The sequence below is a fragment of the Manis javanica genome, chromosome 1, assembly GCF_040802235.1.
Source record: "Manis javanica isolate MJ-LG chromosome 1, MJ_LKY, whole genome shotgun sequence".
Classification (NCBI taxonomy): Eukaryota; Metazoa; Chordata; class Mammalia; order Pholidota; family Manidae; genus Manis; species Manis javanica.
In genome coordinates, this window is record NC_133156.1 from 88,395,623 (window position 1) to 88,414,750 (window position 19,128).

At 36.6% G+C, this 19,128-nt stretch overlaps 1 protein-coding gene across 1 annotated transcript in view; it reads right to left on the reverse strand.

The window, feature by feature from the left end:
- Positions 1-19,128, reverse strand: part of MSH3 (mutS homolog 3) — a 172,269-nt gene that overhangs the window by 101,577 nt on the left and 51,564 nt on the right. Inside the window, exons 11-12 of the mRNA XM_073234569.1 lie at positions 16,908-16,992; positions 14,341-14,450 (exon numbers count right to left, since the gene is read on the reverse strand). Of these exons, the coding sequence (XP_073090670.1) occupies positions 14,341-14,450; positions 16,908-16,992 (195 nt within the window). The remainder of the gene's footprint in view (positions 1-14,340; positions 14,451-16,907; positions 16,993-19,128) is intronic.

Genomic DNA, 19,128 nt, shown 5'->3' on the forward strand with positions numbered 1-19,128 from the left:
ATTAATATATGATAAAGGAGCCATGGACATACAATGGGGAAATAAAAGCCTCTTCAACAGCTGGTGTTGGCAAAACTGGACAGCTACATGTAAGAGAATGAAACTGGATTATTTTCTAACCCCATAAACAAAAGTAAATTTGAAATGGATTAAACACCTGAATGTCAGTCATGAAACCATAAAACTCTTAGAAAAAAACACAGGCAAAAATCTCTTGGACATAAACATGAGCGACTTTTTCATGCACATATCTACCTGGGCAAGAGAAACAGAAGCAACAATGAACAAGTGGGACTATATCAAGCTGAAAAGCTTCTGTACAGCAAAGGACACCACCAATAGAACAAAAAGACATCCTACAATATGGGAGAATATATTCATAAATGACAGATCCGATAAAGGGTTGACATCCAAAATATATAAAGAGCTCATGCACCTCAACAAACAAAAAGCAAATAAGCCGATTAAAAAATGGTCAGAGGAGCTGAACATACACTTCTCCAAAGAAGAAATTCAGATGGCCAACAGACACATGAAAAGATGCTCCACATTGCTAGTCATCAGAGAAATGCAAATTAAAACCACAATGAGATATCACTTCACACCACTAAGGATCGCCTTCATCCAAAAGACAAACAACAACAAATGTTGGCGAGGTTGTGGAGAAAGGAGAACCCTCCTACACTGCTGGTGGGAATATAAATTAGTTCAACCACTTTGGAAAGCAGTATGGAGATTCCTTAAATAGCTCAAAATAGAAATACCATTTGACCCAGAATTACACTTCTAGGAATTTACCCTAAGAATGAAGCAGCCCAGTTTGAAAAATAAATATCCACCCATATGTTTATTGCAGCACTATTCACAATAGCGAAGAAATGGAAGCAACCTCATTGTCCATCAGTAGATGAATGGATAAAGAAGATGTGGTACATATAAATAATGGAATATTATTCAGCCATAAGAAGAAAACAGATCCTACCATTTGCAACAACATGGATGGAGCTAGAGAATATTATGCTCAGTGAAATAAGCCAGGTGGAAAAAGACAAGTATCAAATGATTTCACTCATCTGTGGAATTTAAGAACAAAGGAAAAACTGAAGGAACAGAACAGTAGCAGAATCACAGAACCCAAGAATGGACTAAGAGTTACCAAAGGGAAAGGGACGGGGGAGGATGGGTGGGAAGGGAGGGATTGGGTGGGGAAGAAAGGGGGCATTATGATTAGCATGTATAATGAGGGGGGGCACAGGGAGGTCTGTACAACACAGAGAAGACAAGTAGTGACTCTATAGCATCCTACTACACTGATGGACAGAGACTGTAATGGGGTATGTAAGAGGGACTTGGTGATGGGGGGTGTCTAGTAAACATAATGTTCCTCATGTAATTGTAGATTAATGATACCAGAATAAAACAAAAATTAATTTTAAACAAAAAGCAGCCAGAGGGAGAAAAAAGACCACATAAAAAGGAAAACCCATCACACTCTCATCAGACTCCTCAGTAGAAACCTTACAGGCCAGAAGGGGGTGGCATGATATATTTAATGCAATGAAACAGAAGAACCTCAAACCAAGAATACTCTACCCAGCAAGATTATCATTTAAATTTGAAAGACAGAGTAAATAATTTCCACATAAGCAAAAGTTGAGAGAATTTACCTCCCACAAACCATCTCTACAGTCTTTTTGGAGGGACTATTCTAGATGGAAGTGCTCTTAAGGCTAAACAGCTGTCACCAGAGAAAATAAAACCACTGTAAAGGAAGTAGACCAATTAATTACTAAGCATATGGAAAATTAAACCAACTACCCACAAAATCAGTCAAGGGAAACACAAAGAGTAGAGAATATGATGCCTAACATATAAAGAGTGGATGAGGAAGAAAAAGAAGGGAGGGGAAAAAAAAGAACCTTTAACCTGTGTTTGAAATACCATACTAAGCGAGTTAAGTTAAACTGTTAGATAGTAAAGAAAATGCCCTTGAATCTTGGTAACAATGAATCTAAAGCCTACAATGGCAATAAGTACATATCTATTGATAATCACCCTAAATGTAAATGGACTGAACACACCAATCAAAAGACATAGAGGTACAAAATGGATAAAAAAGTAAGACTCGCCTATATGCTGGCTACAAGAGACTCACTTCAAACTCAAAGACATACACAGACTAAAACTGAAGGAATGGAAAAAGATATTTCATTTAACTAATAGGGAGAAAAAAGCAGGTGTTGCAGTCAAAACTGCTTGTATCAGACAAAACAGACTTCAAAACAAAGAAAGTAATGAGACAAATAGTAACATTACATAATGATAAAGGGGTCAGTCCAACAAGAGTATATAACCATTATAAATACCTATGCACCCAACATAGGAGGAACTACATATGTGAAACAAATACTAAAAGAATTAAAGGGGGAAACAGAAAGCAATGCATTCAGTTTAGGAGACTTCAACACACCATTCACCTTAGGATATTTATTTTTCACCTTAGGACAGATCAACCAGACAGAAAATAGAGGACCTGAACAACACATTAGAACACATGGACCTAACAGACATCTACAGAACATTCCACCGAAAAGCAGCAGGATATGCATTCTTCTCAAGTGCACATTGAACATTTTCAAGAATAGATCATATACTAGGCCACAAAAAGAGCCTCAGTAAATTCAGAAGGACTAAAATTGTACCAACCAGCTGCTTGGACCACAAAGGTATGAAAGTAGAAATAAATTCTGCGAAGAAAATAAAAACAGCCACAAACACATGGAGACTTAACAACATGCTCCTAAATAACCAATGGATCAATGACTAAATAAAAACAGAGATCAAGTAATACATATAGAGATAAATGAAAACAAATCAACACCCCAAAAACTGTGGGATACAGCAAAGGCCAGTCTAAGAGGGAAGTACATTGCAACACAGGTTTACCTCAAGAAAGAAGAGCAACCCCAAATGAACAGCCTAAACACATAATTAATGAAACTAGGGGAAAAAAAGGACAAATGAGGCCCAAAGTCAGTAGAAGGAGGGACATAATAAAGAATAGAGCAGAAATAAATAAAATTCAAAATAAAACAATAGAAAGACTCAATGACACCTGGAGCAGGTTCATCAAGAAAATAAACAAAATAGATAAACCCCTGGTCAGACTTCTCAAGAAAAAAGAGTCTACACACATAAGCAGAATCAGAAATGAGAAAGAAAAAAATCACTGCGGACAACACAGAAATACAAAGAATTATTAGAGAATACTATGAAAAATTATATGCTAACAAATTGGATAACCTAGGAGAAATGAATAACTTTCTAGAAAAATACAACGTTCCAAGGCAGACCCAGAAAAAAATGGAAAATCTGAATAGACCAATAACCAGCAATGAAATTGAATTGGCAATCAAAAAACTACCTAAGAAAAACCCTGGACCAGATGGCTTCACAGCTCAATTTTATCAAATATTTATAGAAGACCTAATACCCATCCTTCTTAGAGTTTTTGAAAAGTAGAAGAGGGAATACATTCTATGATGCCAGCATCACTCTAATACCAAAACCAAGCAGACCCCACCAAAAAAGAAAATTACAGACCAATATCCCTGATTAACATAGATGCAAAAATACTCAACAAAATATTAGCAAACCAAATTCAAAACTACATGAAGAAGATTATACACCATGATCAAGTGGGATTCATCTCAGGGATGCAAGGATGGTACAACATTCGAAAATCTATCAACATCATACACAACATCAACAAAAAGAAGGACAAAATCACATGTTCATTTCAATACACGCTGAAAAAGCATTTGACAAAATTCAACATCCATTCATGACAAAAACTCTCAAAAAAATGGATATAGAGGGCAAGTACCACAACATAATAAAGGCCATATATGACAAACCCACAACCAATATCACACTTAACAGTGAAAAGCTGAAATCTTTTCCTCTAAGATTGGGAACAAGGCAAGGATGCTCACTCTCCCAACTTTTACTCAACATACTACTGGAGATTCTACCCACAGCAATCAGACGACACAAAGAAATAAAAGGCATCCAGACTGGTAAAGAAGAAGTTAAACTGTCACTGTTTGCAGATGACATGATATTATACATAAAAACCCTAAAGAATCCACCCAAAAACTTCTAGACCTAATAACTGAATTCAGCAAGGTTACAAGATACAAAATTAATACACAGAAATCTGTTGCATTTCTATATACTAACAATGAACTAACAGAAAGAGAAATAAGGAACAATATCATTTAAAATTGCATCAAAAAGAATAAAATACCTAGGAATAAACCTAGCCAAGGATGTGAAAGACGTATACCCTGAAAACTACAAGACACTCATGAGAGAAATTAAAGAAGACACCAATAAATGTAAATACATCCCATGCTCACGGATAGGAAGAATTAATATATGGCCATCCTGCCTAAGCAATCTATAGATTCAATGCAATCCCTATCAAAATACCAATGGCATTCTTCAACAAACTAGAACAAATAGTTCTAAAATTCATATGGAACTATAAAAGACCCTGAATAGCCAAAGCAATCCTGAGAAGGAAGAATAAAGCTGGAGGGATTACGTTCCCCAACTTCAAGCTCTACTACAAAGCCACAGTAATCAAGACAATCTGGTACTGGCACAAAAACAAACACATAGATCAATGGAACAGAATATAAAGTCAAGATATAATCCCCATCATATATGGTCAATTAAAATACAATAAAGGTGCCATGGATATACAGCGGAGAAATGACAGCCTCTTCAGCAGCTGGTGTTGGCAAAACTGGACAGCTACATGCATGAGAATGAAACTGGATTATTGTCTAACTCCATTCACAAAAGTAAACTCGAAATGGATCAAAGATCTGAATATAAGTCATGAAACCATTAAACTCTTAAAAGAAAACAGGCAAAAATCTCTTGAATATAAACATGATCAACTTCTGGCCCAATACATCTCCTCGGGCAAGGGAACCAAAAGCAAAAATGAATAAATGGGACTACATCAAACTAAAAAGCTTCTGTACAGCAAAGGATATCATCAGTAGAACTAAAAGGCATTCTACAGTATGGGGGGAGCATATATTCATAAATGACATACCTGATAAGGGATTAACATCCAAAACATATAAGGAAGTCACATGCTTCAACACCCAAAAAGCCAGTATCCCTATTAAAATATAGGTGGAGGATGTCAACAGACACTTCTCCAAAGAAGAAATTCAGATGGCCAACAGGCATATGAAAAGATGTTCCACTTTGCTAATCATCAGGGAAATGCAAATTAAAACCACAGTGAGATATCACCTCACATCCGTTAGGATGGCCAACATCCAAATCCAAAAGACAAGGAACAACAAATGCTGGTGAGGATGTGGAGAAAGGGGAACCCTCCTACACTGTGAGTGGGGATGTAAATTAGTTCAACCATTGTGGAAAGAAATATGGAGGTTCTTGAAAAAACTAAAAATAAAAATACCATTTGATCCAGGAATTCCACTCCTCGGAATTTACCCAAAGTAAACAAGATCCCTGATTCAAAAAGACATGCACCCCTGTTTATCTCAGCACTATTTACAATAGCCAAGAAATGGAATCAACACTGGTGTCCATCAGTAGATGAATGGATAAAGAAGATGTGGTACATATACACAATGGAATATTATTCAGCCGTAAGAAAAAAACAAATCCTACCATTTGCAACAATGTGGATGGAGCTAAAGGGTATTATGCTCAGTGAAATAAGTCAGACAGAGAAAGACAAGTACCAAATAATTTCCCTCATTTGTAGAGTATAACAACAAAGCAAAACTGAAGCAACAAAACAGCAGCAGACTCACAGACTCCAAGAAGGGACTAGCAGTTACCAAAGGGAAGTGGGTTGGAAGGGTGTATGGGGAGGGAGAAAGAAGGGGATTAAAGGGCATTATGATTAATACACATAATAGAGCGGGATCATGTGCAAGGCAGTATAGCACAGAGAAGACAAGTAGTGACTCTATAGCATCTTACTATGCTGATAGACAGTGACTGCAATGGGGTGGGGTGGAATTGATAATATGGGTGAATGCAGTAATCACAATGTTGCTCATGTGAAACCTTCATAAGCTTGTATATCAATGATACCTTACTAGAAAAAAATCAACCTTATCTGTTTTGATAGCATTTTGTTATATGCTCGTGTTTTTCATTCTCTTTTATATTTCTTTTACCTCAGTGGTTTGATATTTATCTTTAAAATCCCATTATCTGAATGTCTTGAGATTCTAATTCTGCTGTTTATGATTTCTCCTGACTCACTGATGACTACATGTTTCCCAGTGCAATTATGATTTGTGAGCTCACAGTAGACCTAGACTGAGAGTATCTCTTCAGGGAGGATTTGCATTTGCTTCTGCTAGGAGCCCTGAAGTACAATGGGACCTTTTTTTTCTTTATAATGTCACATCTTCGAAATTGCCAGACCACACAAATAGTACAAATTGGAATAGCAAATCTGAGTGAGGGTGGGCCAGTGGCTAAGAATTCTTGGAAACTTTTCCCTTTTATGAGACTAGGCCAAAACAGACAAATTTCTTTTTCCCCTCTCTTTAGTAAGATTATGATCCTTTCCATGTCTCATATTACTATGGACTACCTAATGTAAAGAGACACAAAGTCTTGACTCTTGTTTCCCACAAGTCTTTCTAAAACCCAATCCTTTGGATTACCAACATTTGCAAAGGACTGAGGTCATCAGAGTCAACTCACTGCCATTTCTAGCTCCTTTTTCCTTTTATTCCCTCAGTTTTTCCCCTTATTTTTATAACAAGCTCAGCTATTTCCTAAAAGGATGTTTGTTATACTTTACACAGTGTATCTAGCTATTTCATACAGAGCAGTACTTATATGATATTAAAACCACAGAAAATGAAGTCTTCTCACAGCATTTGAAGGGACATATTCTGAAAATTCCCATCAACAAAGGCACAGAGAAAGGTAAAGCTGGAAAAAATACATATCTTTTTCTCCTCATTCTCTTCTGTATTTCTCTTCCTCAGCCCAAGCGAAAGTTGCCATTTACTGCTGGTCATTTGTGTCAGTCTAGATTCTGCTGGAGGCCCTGATACTATAGATCAAAGCAGAGACCTGCTAAAGGTCCCTGGATATATATATGTATCCCAAGAGATGCTAGTTAACCCATATGCAATAACAGACAGGGCAGACAATTGGATAAGAGGCCTTCAAGGTCACTTTTTTCTTGGCAGCAGCAGTGTCTCTTTGTGCTCTCACAGTCACACAGCACAGGCAAAGAGGCATGGGGTGAACACCAGCTAATCACAGCTCTCAGTTGTGTACCACCTAGCACTCCTCCTTCCCATTTATGATCAGTATTGTATCTCACTGGGCTGAATAAAATCAGAGTTATAACGGGCAAGCACTGGTGTGTCAGAGTCATGGAACATGGGAAACCGCAAAGAATAAATAAAACCTTCTAATGTGGTTAATTTCAAGAAGTTCCAGGCAGTTAAAAATGGCATTTATTTTTGTTAATGTAAATTAAATGTTAAGTGGAAGAAATACACAATATTCGATTGCTTTGTTATTTTGGCCAGGGCTATGATTAAGAAATATAACCATTAATACTCCAAATGTATGGGTTTACCAAAATAAAATCATTTAATTAATTTCAGAGAATTAATTATAACTAAAATGTACTTGGTGCCTTAGAAAATAACACAGAAATCCAGTCAACAGCCAAGGACCTATTTCCTAACCCCAACAATTTTCAATTTTCTTAATTTTAATTATTTATGTGATTTATATGCCAGAAATAAAGTTAGCATGCTTAATTCTCCTAAGCTTTTTTTCTAAAACTCTAATTTGAAATACAAAAGTATTCTTCACTTGCTCTAATCAGGGTATTGAAATATACAGTCAGTAACAGGAAAATATTTAAAAACTTTAACTAACGAGCATCTCAGCCAAGGACCTATTTCCTAACCCCAACAATTTTCAATTTTCTTAATTTTAATTATTTATGTGATTTATATGCCAGAAATAAAGTTAGCATGCTTAATTCTCCTAAGCTTTTTTTCTAAAACTCTAATTTGAAATACAAAAGTATTCTTCACTTGCTCTAATCAGGGTATTGAAATATACAGTCAGTAACAGGAAAATATTTAAAAACTTTAACTAACGAGCATCTCCTTTTCACTGGGATATTATACCTTCGCCAAATTACATTAGAAACTCCTTGAACATGGGAACAATGTCTGGTCATAGAGACTGAAAGATACAAAATTTAAAATAACTATTTTATATCATCAAGGGAAACAAGCAAAGTACAAAGTACTCTGTTTATTATGTCCTCATCTATGTAAAAAGGTAGGGGGTGATATATATCCATATTTGTTTATTTTCTTTTTAAAACAAAAAGTCTCTGGAAGCATACACAAGAAAATAAGAACCATGATTATCCAATAGGAACTGGCAGATGTAGGGCAGTAATGAGAGGCAAACATATACTGTGTATCTTTTCACATTTTGAAACTCTGAAACTATGTGAAAGTATTGCCTGTTCAGAATCTAAATAAGTTAATTTTTTAATGTTAAAAAAGGACACTACAGTTAAAACAATACAAAGGTAAATTAAAAATAGCCATATCTGACAACAGATTCCTAGATTCACTAAATATTTCTTCTTTGTCACTGATAAACATTTGTTAACCTCCCTTGCAGTTAAGGGAAGCCATTAGAATGACTTCTAGCCAATGAGATGTGAACAGAAGTGATACTTGCCACTGTGAGACCTGGCCCATAAAAACCAAAAACATATCCTCTATGCTCTTTCATGTTCTAGTGGCTGGATGTCAATATTTGGGATGACCTCAAAAGTCACAGGTTTAAGACTGGAAAGTCTATTGACCCAGGAAGAAACAGAAAATCTGAACAGACCAATTAACAGTAACAAAACTGAATTGGTAATCAAAGCACTCCCAAAAAAACAAAAGTTCATAACCAGATGACTTCACAGCTGAATTCTACCAAACATTTACAGAAGAGCTAATATTGATTCTTCTTAAAGTACTCCAAAAAGTATTAGAGGAGGGAATATTTCAGTTTCATACATCACATTAACAAAAAGAAAGATAAAATCGTATGATCATCTCAACAGAAAAAAGCATTTAACAAAGTTCAACATCCATTCATGATAAAACTCTCAACAAAATGGGTATAAAGAATATGTACCTCAACATAATAAAGGCCATATATAACAAACCCACAGCTAACATCATACTCAATGGTGAAAAGCTAAAAGCTTCACCACTAAAATCATAAACAAGACAAGGATTGCCACTCTTGCCACTCTTATTCAACACAGTACTAGAGGTCCCAGTCACAGCAATCAGACAAGATAAATAGATAAAAGGCATCCAAATGGTAAGGAAGAAGTTATATAGTCATTATTTACAAGTGACATGTTATACATAGAAAACCCTAAAGATTCCACCAAAAAACTATTAAAATAAGTGAATTCAGCAAAGTACAGAAATCTGTCACATTCCTATATACTGACAATGAACTAGCAGAAAGAGAAATGAGAAAAGCAACACCATTTACAGTTTCATCAAAAAGAAGAAAATACCTAAGAATAAACCTAACCAAGGAGATGAAAGACCTATATTCTGAAAACTACAAGACACTCATTAGAGAAATTAAAGACACCAATAAATGGAAATCTATCCCACGCTCATAGATAGGAAGAACTAATATTGCCAAAATGGCCATTCTGCCCAAAGCAATTTACATATTCAATGCAATCCCTATCACAGTATTCTACAATGAACTAGAACAAATAGTTCTAAAATTCATATGGAACCACAAAAGACCCCAGTAAGCCAAAGCAATTCTGAGAAAGAATAACAAAGCTGGGGGGATTATATTCCCTGACTTCAAGTTCTACTACAGTGCCACAGCAATCAAGACAATTTGGTACTGGCACAAGAACAGACCCATAGACCAATGAAACAGAATAGAGAGCCCAGATGTAAGCCCACACATACATGGCCAATTAATATATGATAGAGGAGTCATGAGTATACACAGTGGTGAAAAGACAGTCTCTTCAATGACTGGCATTGGGAAAACTGGACAGCTACATGCAAGAGAATGTAACTGGATTATTGTCTAACTTCAAACACAAAAGTAAACTCAAAATAGATCAAAGTCCTGAAGGTAAGACATGAAAGCATAAAACTCTTAGAAGAAAACACAGGCAAAAATCCTTTGAATATAAGCATGAGTAATTTTTTCTGGACACATCTCCTCAGATAAGGGAAACAAAACCAGAAATAGACAAGTGGTACTACATCAAACTAAAAAGCTTCTTTACAGCAAAGGACACCATTGGCAGAATGAAAAAGCAACCTACAGTATGGGAGAATATATTTGTAAATGATTTATTTGATAAGGGATTAACACCCAAAATATATAAAGAATTCATATGCCTCAACACCCAAAAAACAAAGAACCTAATCAAAAAATGGGCGGAGGACCTGAACAGACATTTTTCCAAAGAAATTCAGATGCCCAACAGGCACATGAAAAGATGCTTCACATTGCTAATCAACAAGGAAATGCAAATCAAAACCACAATGAGATAGCACCTCACACCAGTTAGAGTGCCACCATCTAAGAAACATATAACACGTATTGGCAAGATGTGGAGAAAACTGAACCCTCTTACACTGTCAGTGGGAATGTAAATTGATGTGACTTCTATAGAAAGCATTACGGAAGTTCCTCAAAATACTAAAAATAGAAATACCATTTGACCCAGTAATCCCACTTCCAGGAATTTACCTTAAGAAAACAAAATCCCTGATTCGAAAAGATATGCACCCCGATGTTTACTGCCATATTATTTACAATAGCCAAGAAATGGAAGCAACGTAAGTGTCCATCAATAGATGAATGGATAAAGAAGATGTGGTACATATATACACAATGGAATATTATTCAGCCATAAGAAGAAAACAAATCCTACCATTTGCAACAACATGGATGGAGCTGGAGGGTATTATGCTCAGTGAAATAAGCCAGGCAGAGAAAGACAAGTACCAAATGATTTCACTCATATGTGGAGTATAAGAACAAAGAAAAACTGAAGGAACAAAACAGCAGCAGAATCACAGAACCCAAGAATGAACTAATGGTTACCAAAGGGAAAGGGACTGGGCAGGAGTGGTGGGAAGGCAGGGATAAGGGCAGAGAAAAAGAAAGGGGGCCTTACGATTAGCATGTATAATGGTGGGGGGGGGGTCATAGGGAGGGATGTGGAACACAGAGAAGACAAGTAGTGAGTCTACAGCATCTTACTACGCTGATGGACAGTGACTGTAGTGGGGTTTGTGGGGAGGGACTTGGTGAAGGGGGAGTCTAGTAACCATAATGTTCTTCATGTAATTGTAGATTAATGATAATAAAATGAATTTTAAAAAATTAAAAAACTAAAAAATTTAAAAAGATACATAGGGTGGATATATAAAAGATTGACAAGACCATATCAAATCAAAGAAGCAGAAAATATTCAAATATGGAACCTCAAAAAAAATGAATTTGATATAATTTAATTTTAAAAGACCTTAGGAATAAAGACTTCAGAATGACATTGAAGAATCTTCTTTCCTACAACTAGCACAACTGATAAAAAGTATAGCTCACAACACATAAGAAAGCATAACCTATTTATAAAATACAATGTAGTTTCAGTAAAGTAAAATCCAGTCTCAACAATCTAAGTGAATTAATTCTTCAGTTCAGTCAATAAGTACAGAGTGAAAAATCACTAGCAAAATTCTGCTGCAAAGAGACTATTTTATAGAATAACAGTTGGTGAGGGTAGAAAATCCTCTGAAACCTGAAACACTTGGTCATGGATTTATGAACTGTGTGATTGCCCTGAGAGCTGAAATAGGCTAAAAATATAAGGAAGATCTTAAAGGATTTACAAGAATTCATGGATGACTGACAAATAATGGGTTCTTAGAGAACTCTGGAAGATCTGCCAAGGCTAAATTCCTTTGATACCAATTGACTGTTCTATGATCTCACTACAGAAGAAAGTCAGGCCCTAAACTAAACTTTTGCTGCCAGTGTCAGAGACAGAATATTGGCCTAGATGAACCATTGATGCAATCAGCATGGCACCGATGTTAGGGTAAAAAAAACAAACAAACAATAATAGATCTACAGCTGAATCATTTTTCTTTAGCTATTTATTTGGAATAGGTTGCAAGTGCCATTAAGATTTAACTGGAATTCTTCTGAAGTAGATTTTGAAGGATTGGGATAAAAGTTTTTAAAATGTGTCCCAAAATAAAAAGGACAAAGGAAAAAGTTTTTTGTGTTTGTTTCCAGCTACGTAAGTGTTAGTCCAGACTCAAGTTCATACCTAGAAGGCATCATGGTTCAATGCATGGTATATTTACTCTCAGCCTTTCTGGGCAGGCAGGATCACACATGATTTAGCCCCTAAAAAGCCTTCAAAATGGTCTCCTCAATTTATCTCAAATTAAACCTGGTTATGCAAGTCAAATTTCACAAAGGAAATAAAAATCGTCATTTGCATGAAAACTCTGCTAGGGACTCTCTTTCTGCTGAATATTTCAACCAAGCAAAAAAAAAAAAAAAAAAAAGAATTGCTATGGATGCTTAGGTAGATGTCAGCCAGAATGCAACACCCCTCACACTGTCTGCACACTGTCTGCAGAAAGCCCTCTTGTTTGCTTTGGCTTCATGAGGTATTCTTCTCTCATTTGAGTAACAAACCAAAGTAGGCACGTCTACTTCCAAAATTTCTTCTTTACCTAGTCAGTTTTCCCTGTCTGTAGGTCTTTATGGTCAAGAAGAGAAACTGGAATTGACCCAGTAAAAGCTGAAATGATCTGGTTATCATCATCATCAAACCAGTGGAAAACTTATTATTAACACCAACAACATCTGCTATCCTTTACTGAAGACAACTATTTCCTAAGCACCAGTAAGAGAGACTGTTACATAGTTTAAGAGACACTGCACATAAAGCCTGGCTTACTTCTTGCTATATAATAGAGAGCTTAAAATGGTACGTAGGATTACTGTCTGGTTTTATTCCCCACAGCAGCCCTGTGAGGAGGTAGTTTATCATTCCAAAGGGAACAACACTGGTGGCGGGGAGTGGGAGAGTGATTAGTGGGACTGACACACTCTGTAGGCAGAGCCAACACATAGCAGTTCTCTTAGCCACCACACTCTCTCTTAGCCATCTGTCTGGTCTATCCATTTGGGAAGTTGTTCAGAATGATGGTTAAGTGCCCACTTGAGCTCTGGAGTCAATGCTGGTTTTAAAGCTAGGCTCTGCCAGCTGGGAAGCACTGAGCAAGTTATTGAAGCTCTCTAATGCTGTTTACTCATCTCAAGGACCTATCTCAAAGGATGATTCTGAGTATTAAATACTGGTACATGTAAGAGCACAATAAATGGCATTGATTCATTCAGTAAACATTGATTGCACCCCTAGTAAGTGACAGGCACCGTTCTAAGTCAGAGCCCCCAAACTGATCTGCATATCAGAATCGTCTGCGGAGCTTTTAAAAATTCCAACTGCCACATCAGTGTAGACCAAACAAGTCACAATCTCAGGGGGCTGGACATAGATATCAGGGCTTGTGATGTTTCCCAGATGATTCCAATATGCAGACAAGTTTGGAAACCACTGTTTTAGGCACTAGACTCAGCTTCCTTTCCTGAAGGAGCTCCTTGTTTACTCATTCTACATTCCTAAACATCACAACTGACACCTCTTTTGGATTCCTACTGTTACTGCTTTAGTTCAGATACTCAGGAAATTTCAGTGAACTTGCTAATTTGCCCACCCCACCACCACTTTGTCCTCTCCTACACACAAACCTAACTCTGATCTTATCACTCTCTTGCTCAGAATCATCAGGTGAACTTCCTCTGGCTACTAACTTCTCAGCCTAGCCTTGAAAGCCCTCAAAAAAGGCAGCCGCCTCCTCCTGCCCCGCTTATGCTAATGATGGCCCAAACTAACTGGGTAACTCACGTGCCCCTGACACACCCCATGTCTTCCTGTCTGCAGGTTCATTCCTGGGGACAAGGAAAAAATCCTCACAATATTACGATCTATTGCCAAATACCAAATAAAATCTTAAAAGTGTGTTCTTATAAACTATGGTAACCTTGGTTTTAAGGAGGCTAACATACCTTTAATTTGACAATTTTATATAATGTCAGGTTAAACAACCAAAAAAGAATTTGTTTTACCTTAATTTAAGGAGCGGCTGAGTCACCCACTTCTTTAACTTCCGTCTCCCAAATGAAGTTTTGGTATGGTCTAAAACCCAAAGTAAACTTCCTTTGGTTTTCATATCAGTCTGAGAAAGACCAGAAAACAAGCATGATTAACCAGATTTTGTACCAAAATCACTAGTTGTTCATGTGCCCTAATTTTTTTTCATATACTCCAATTTCAAAACATGCTCAGCATAAAGTACAGCTCATAACAGGTGTTCATGTAATGTCTGATGAATATATATACATATACACATACATATATATACACACACTCACACACACAAATACACACACAATGTAAAGTGTTGGTATTTTGCAGAGAAAAGAAATAGTCTATCTGTACTTTTTAGTAAAGTCTCTGTGTAGTTTTTCATTAACTAATAATAAGTTATTGCAAAGCCTCTATGGAAACCTATGTTTTTCCTAAGCATCTGAAAATAGAACTTTACTTTCCTGCCTTGTAAAGTACAGTGAAGATAATCTTCCTTTAGCAATTCAGTATCTTCCACTGGCCTGAGGAATGGTACCATTCTAAAGAGCAATGCTGTCCTGACAGTCAGGCCAGCTGCCTATTTGGAGATAGAGGTGAACCTGCACTGCACTCTAGGAATTAATCCTGGAAGGATTTTATTTTAGTCTATTTCACTAAATCCTTAGCAAAAGTTTACCTATGCTTTGCCACTTGAAAGTCAGGCCATAAAAAAAATTTACAACTAGAAATGATAGTTTAATTTTAACCAAGTTTTTTCATCATATTATAAAAAGTCAATTAATAGGTTTAAATCCTATTTGGAACATAAAATTGCAGTTTTCACCTGATACCATTTTTAACTTTTTCTTTCCCTTTGAAATCAACAAGCATGTCCTTACAGAACACCTACAAGCTCAGCAATATGACTGGCAAAGGTATATTAAGACTTGGTGCCTCCCTCAGGGCATTTATATCAAGGTTTAGAAGAAAAGAATCATAATTAGGACAAATGCCACCTGGCAGAAATCTATCATAACAGGTATGGCATAAGCTCCCCAGGCCTCAAGAATTTGAAGTGAGGCATGCAAGGAAGCTATGTCAGTCATGGAAGGCCATCCTGAGGACGAGCTGGACAGGGAGAGCTGACCTCTGAGGGCAGTCCAGATAAGCAAACACACCACCCCCTCCTCCCTTCTCAGACAAGAGCCCAGCAGGCCTGACTGCTGTCATGGGTCCCAGGACAAGGATGGTCCTGGGAATCATTTTCCTATTTCCTGGCACCACTGGAGAAGGAGGCCCAGACAAGAGAGGAGAGGCAAGTGAGACACACAAGTCCCATTATATAGCTGTGCTCTCCAGGACACCCAGCCCCAAATTGTTACCTCTTCCCATTGCTCCATGCAAGAGAGGCCAAACAAGTGCAAAGACAAGCAAAATATGTTCATTCTCAGTGCCTGTTTCTACAAGGACCCAAGTCCTGATAATGAAAGGGTTTTTAAATGGTATTTTTATTATAGGTGATTTTTTGCCTTAGGAATTTGATTTCAGAACTGACTCTGAAGTAGCAGGATTTGAACAAGGAGGATGTAGCAGAATAAGGAAAGCTCGGAATGCCAGGGCTATGTGTGTAGGCTCTGACTGTGAGCTCTCCTTCACCCAAGAATTGTCCCTTTACTCTTATACTTGTTTCCTGTCATGGAGATGTACATAGAACTGATGAGAAAAACTGTGGGAAAGATTCGTAACACCTAGATGATGGAATGACAAGATAGAAATGTTACTGAATATATTAAAGCTGGCTCTAGTATACAAAGATAGCTTGAAAGAGGGAGAAACTAGTTAATAATATACAAATCCAGGAGTCAGGAGAATAAATTCAGCATTTACTTTATTCACAACAGTAATAAATATTTCTGAAGAGCTTTAAACCATTTTACTCAGATGACTTAGCTTATACACTACTTACTCAAATGACTTGGAACTGTTTTTATTTCTATGACTTTATGTTATAGTAACATTAGGTTTGCAATATGATATCTCATTTGTAAGTGATCATTTAACAAATTAAAGCAATCATTTTAATATCTCCATTATCTTCCTAATCCATTAATAAAGGGCAAATAAATAATGATGAAAGCGAGGTGAAATATGATGCATCTTACAGTCTAATTGAGTATCACAGGAACTTGTTTCATAGGCTGGACAATGAAAGAAGACTGCAGACATTTCAACAGAAAGTTAAAGGCATGCAGAAAATCTAATCAAACAGAGAAAAAAAAATCTACTTATTAACTTTCAAAGATGATGCCCTTCCAAAGAAACATTTGATGTAGAAATCAGTCATTAAAAAGGACAGTTCCCAAAGTAACACCAAGAGAAATATTTTGCTTATTTGATTCTTCAAAAAGTGGGTGCTATAGTTATCTACTAATACATAGACAACAGGCAGAGAGGTCAGTTGAAGACAATATTGCTGTTTTCACCTGCACTTGTAAAAACAGACTGCTACTTTATTCCAAATTTTTTCAAAGCCATTTGAATCAACTAGTCCTTATGTTTACCTGACCTGATTCTGTAGGATTTCAAGATTCTTTAATGTTGTTCCATTAATTGTCATAAATTCCATTGCACCTGATAAGTGTTTAAAATTCCTGTAAAAGAATGAAATATGAGCCATAATGTAAGTGCATAAAGTAATTTTAAAAACTAATTTAGGCAGTAGAAATATTCTAGTAATATTATAATGAAAGTTAGTTCTTTGATAGGATACCAAACCAAAAGGAGCAAAAAGAATATTCATTGGAAGATTTTCTTCCACCGACGCTGGTGGATGAAATAGCCATGAAACAGGTTGACGCAAAAGGATAGTTGCACTCACACCAAAAACAAGAACAAGGAAGGGATGTAAATGATGGCCACATTATTTTTTTTAACATTTCCAGGAATAGAACCAAACACAGCCTTTTATCATTGGCAGAACAAGTGGTGGTATCTTCAAGAAAAGCTATGCAATTAGAAAAATATGTCAAGGTACTTAAGCAGTCCTTATTCTTTAGCATGAGATCATCTTGATAAACCCTTTAACAGCTTTTAATCAACATTCTCATTAAGTGCAAAAATATTTTTTACTCTCTAATTAGCAACACACATTAGTGTGACTAATGTTTTACAAGAGTACAAAACTGAAAAAGTGGCAGAATTTATTTCCTTAGACTCTAAGAATTCACATCACATTATGTCCCTCTATTGCAAACTAGCTAAAAGTTCAATAAGTTTCAAAAAGACTTGCGTATTGAGTTGCAAAATGCTTGCGTGCACAATTCCAATTTTATCCTTATTAGCTTTTCATGTTAAAAATTATATTAATCAACATTTTACTAATGCAGTGATTTAATTTCCTTTTATAAGACATTTCTATCAAGAGCACTTACAGACTTGATGGCTTATTTTTAAAGACAAGAAAAATAATGACAAGTCATTAAACTATCTGGAGGGAAAGCATAAGTGTTTGCTTTATAAATGTAATGCACTTACCATGGATGTAATAAGATTTAAATAAAATAAATCCAGTTTCCCAAGCCTATTATGTAAATAAGCCTTCATCCAGGAATCTAAAGACTAAAATCAGAGCCCAGTGAGTTAGTACTCACTGAGACATGTCTCCACTTCTGGCTGACTCCCCCAGCTAGAGCTCCAGAACCCTGAAAGAGAAGTAACTTGCTGCATATTAGCTACATTGCCTCATAACAACACTGTCCTTTGGAAGTATGATTTATCTGTGACAGGTTTGACCTAGCTTCCAAAGGACAATAACTTGTTAATACTTTTCAGAAGTAAGCAACTTCAACACTGAGAGCAGGTATGCATAGCCCATTCTCTCCTGAGCAGTTAATTTGCAACTTTGTTCTTCTGCTATTTTCATTAACAGATCTAAGCTCCTTGAAGGCAAGGGTTATTTATGTCTTACACATTTTGCAGCACCTGCAGAGCCTAGCAGAAAGCAGATGCTCAACAAATGTCTGCCATCTTCCTATGAGGAAGCCAGTTAGGGTTTGTTTGTTTCTTTGTTTTGAGTCATACAGCTCTGAAATGTCTGTGAAATACCCAGGGACAGTAATAAGATGTAAAACATTATTTTCAGGAAGAAACAATTACAAAGTCATTTGCTATGTGTTCACGCAGGTGACAGGTGTTCACACATCTTCATGGTCAAAAGACCCAAGTTGGAAGAGCTGACAGTCTGGTCTCTGCAGTATCTAACCAGTTCTTATGTGTTTAGGCAAGAGTCATTTACTTCCCCTGTTCCTGACAATTAGATTTAATCTACACCCTAGGGGTGGTTGACTAATTAACACTTGAGTACCTTTATCAGTCAGACTTTAGTGGGATACTCAGTTGGCATGAAAGAAAGACCAATTAAGAGCCCACTACCTAGCACCTTTCCTAAGAACATTTCAGCTAGCTGCCTTCAACCACCAGGAATACCAAAGGTGTAAGATAAATAAGTGGCATTTAAGATGTGTGGACTCTCCAGAAAATTCCACTCAGTTGCCCTCACCCGCACAAGAACTTATAAACCCACATGTCTGTTCCTGAAGGATGGTGTCTTAGGTTTAGGATTCTGAAAGCATCCCCTGTTCAGCCAGTTACCTAAGAGTTTTGTCACCTAATGCCAACCAAAAGTGAAATCCCGCTTATACTATGCCTCAAGTGAACCTCCGGAGCATGGCACTGAGATAAGAAAGACCAAAAACTGGAATTTCATGGAACTTGCTGAAGAGTTTACA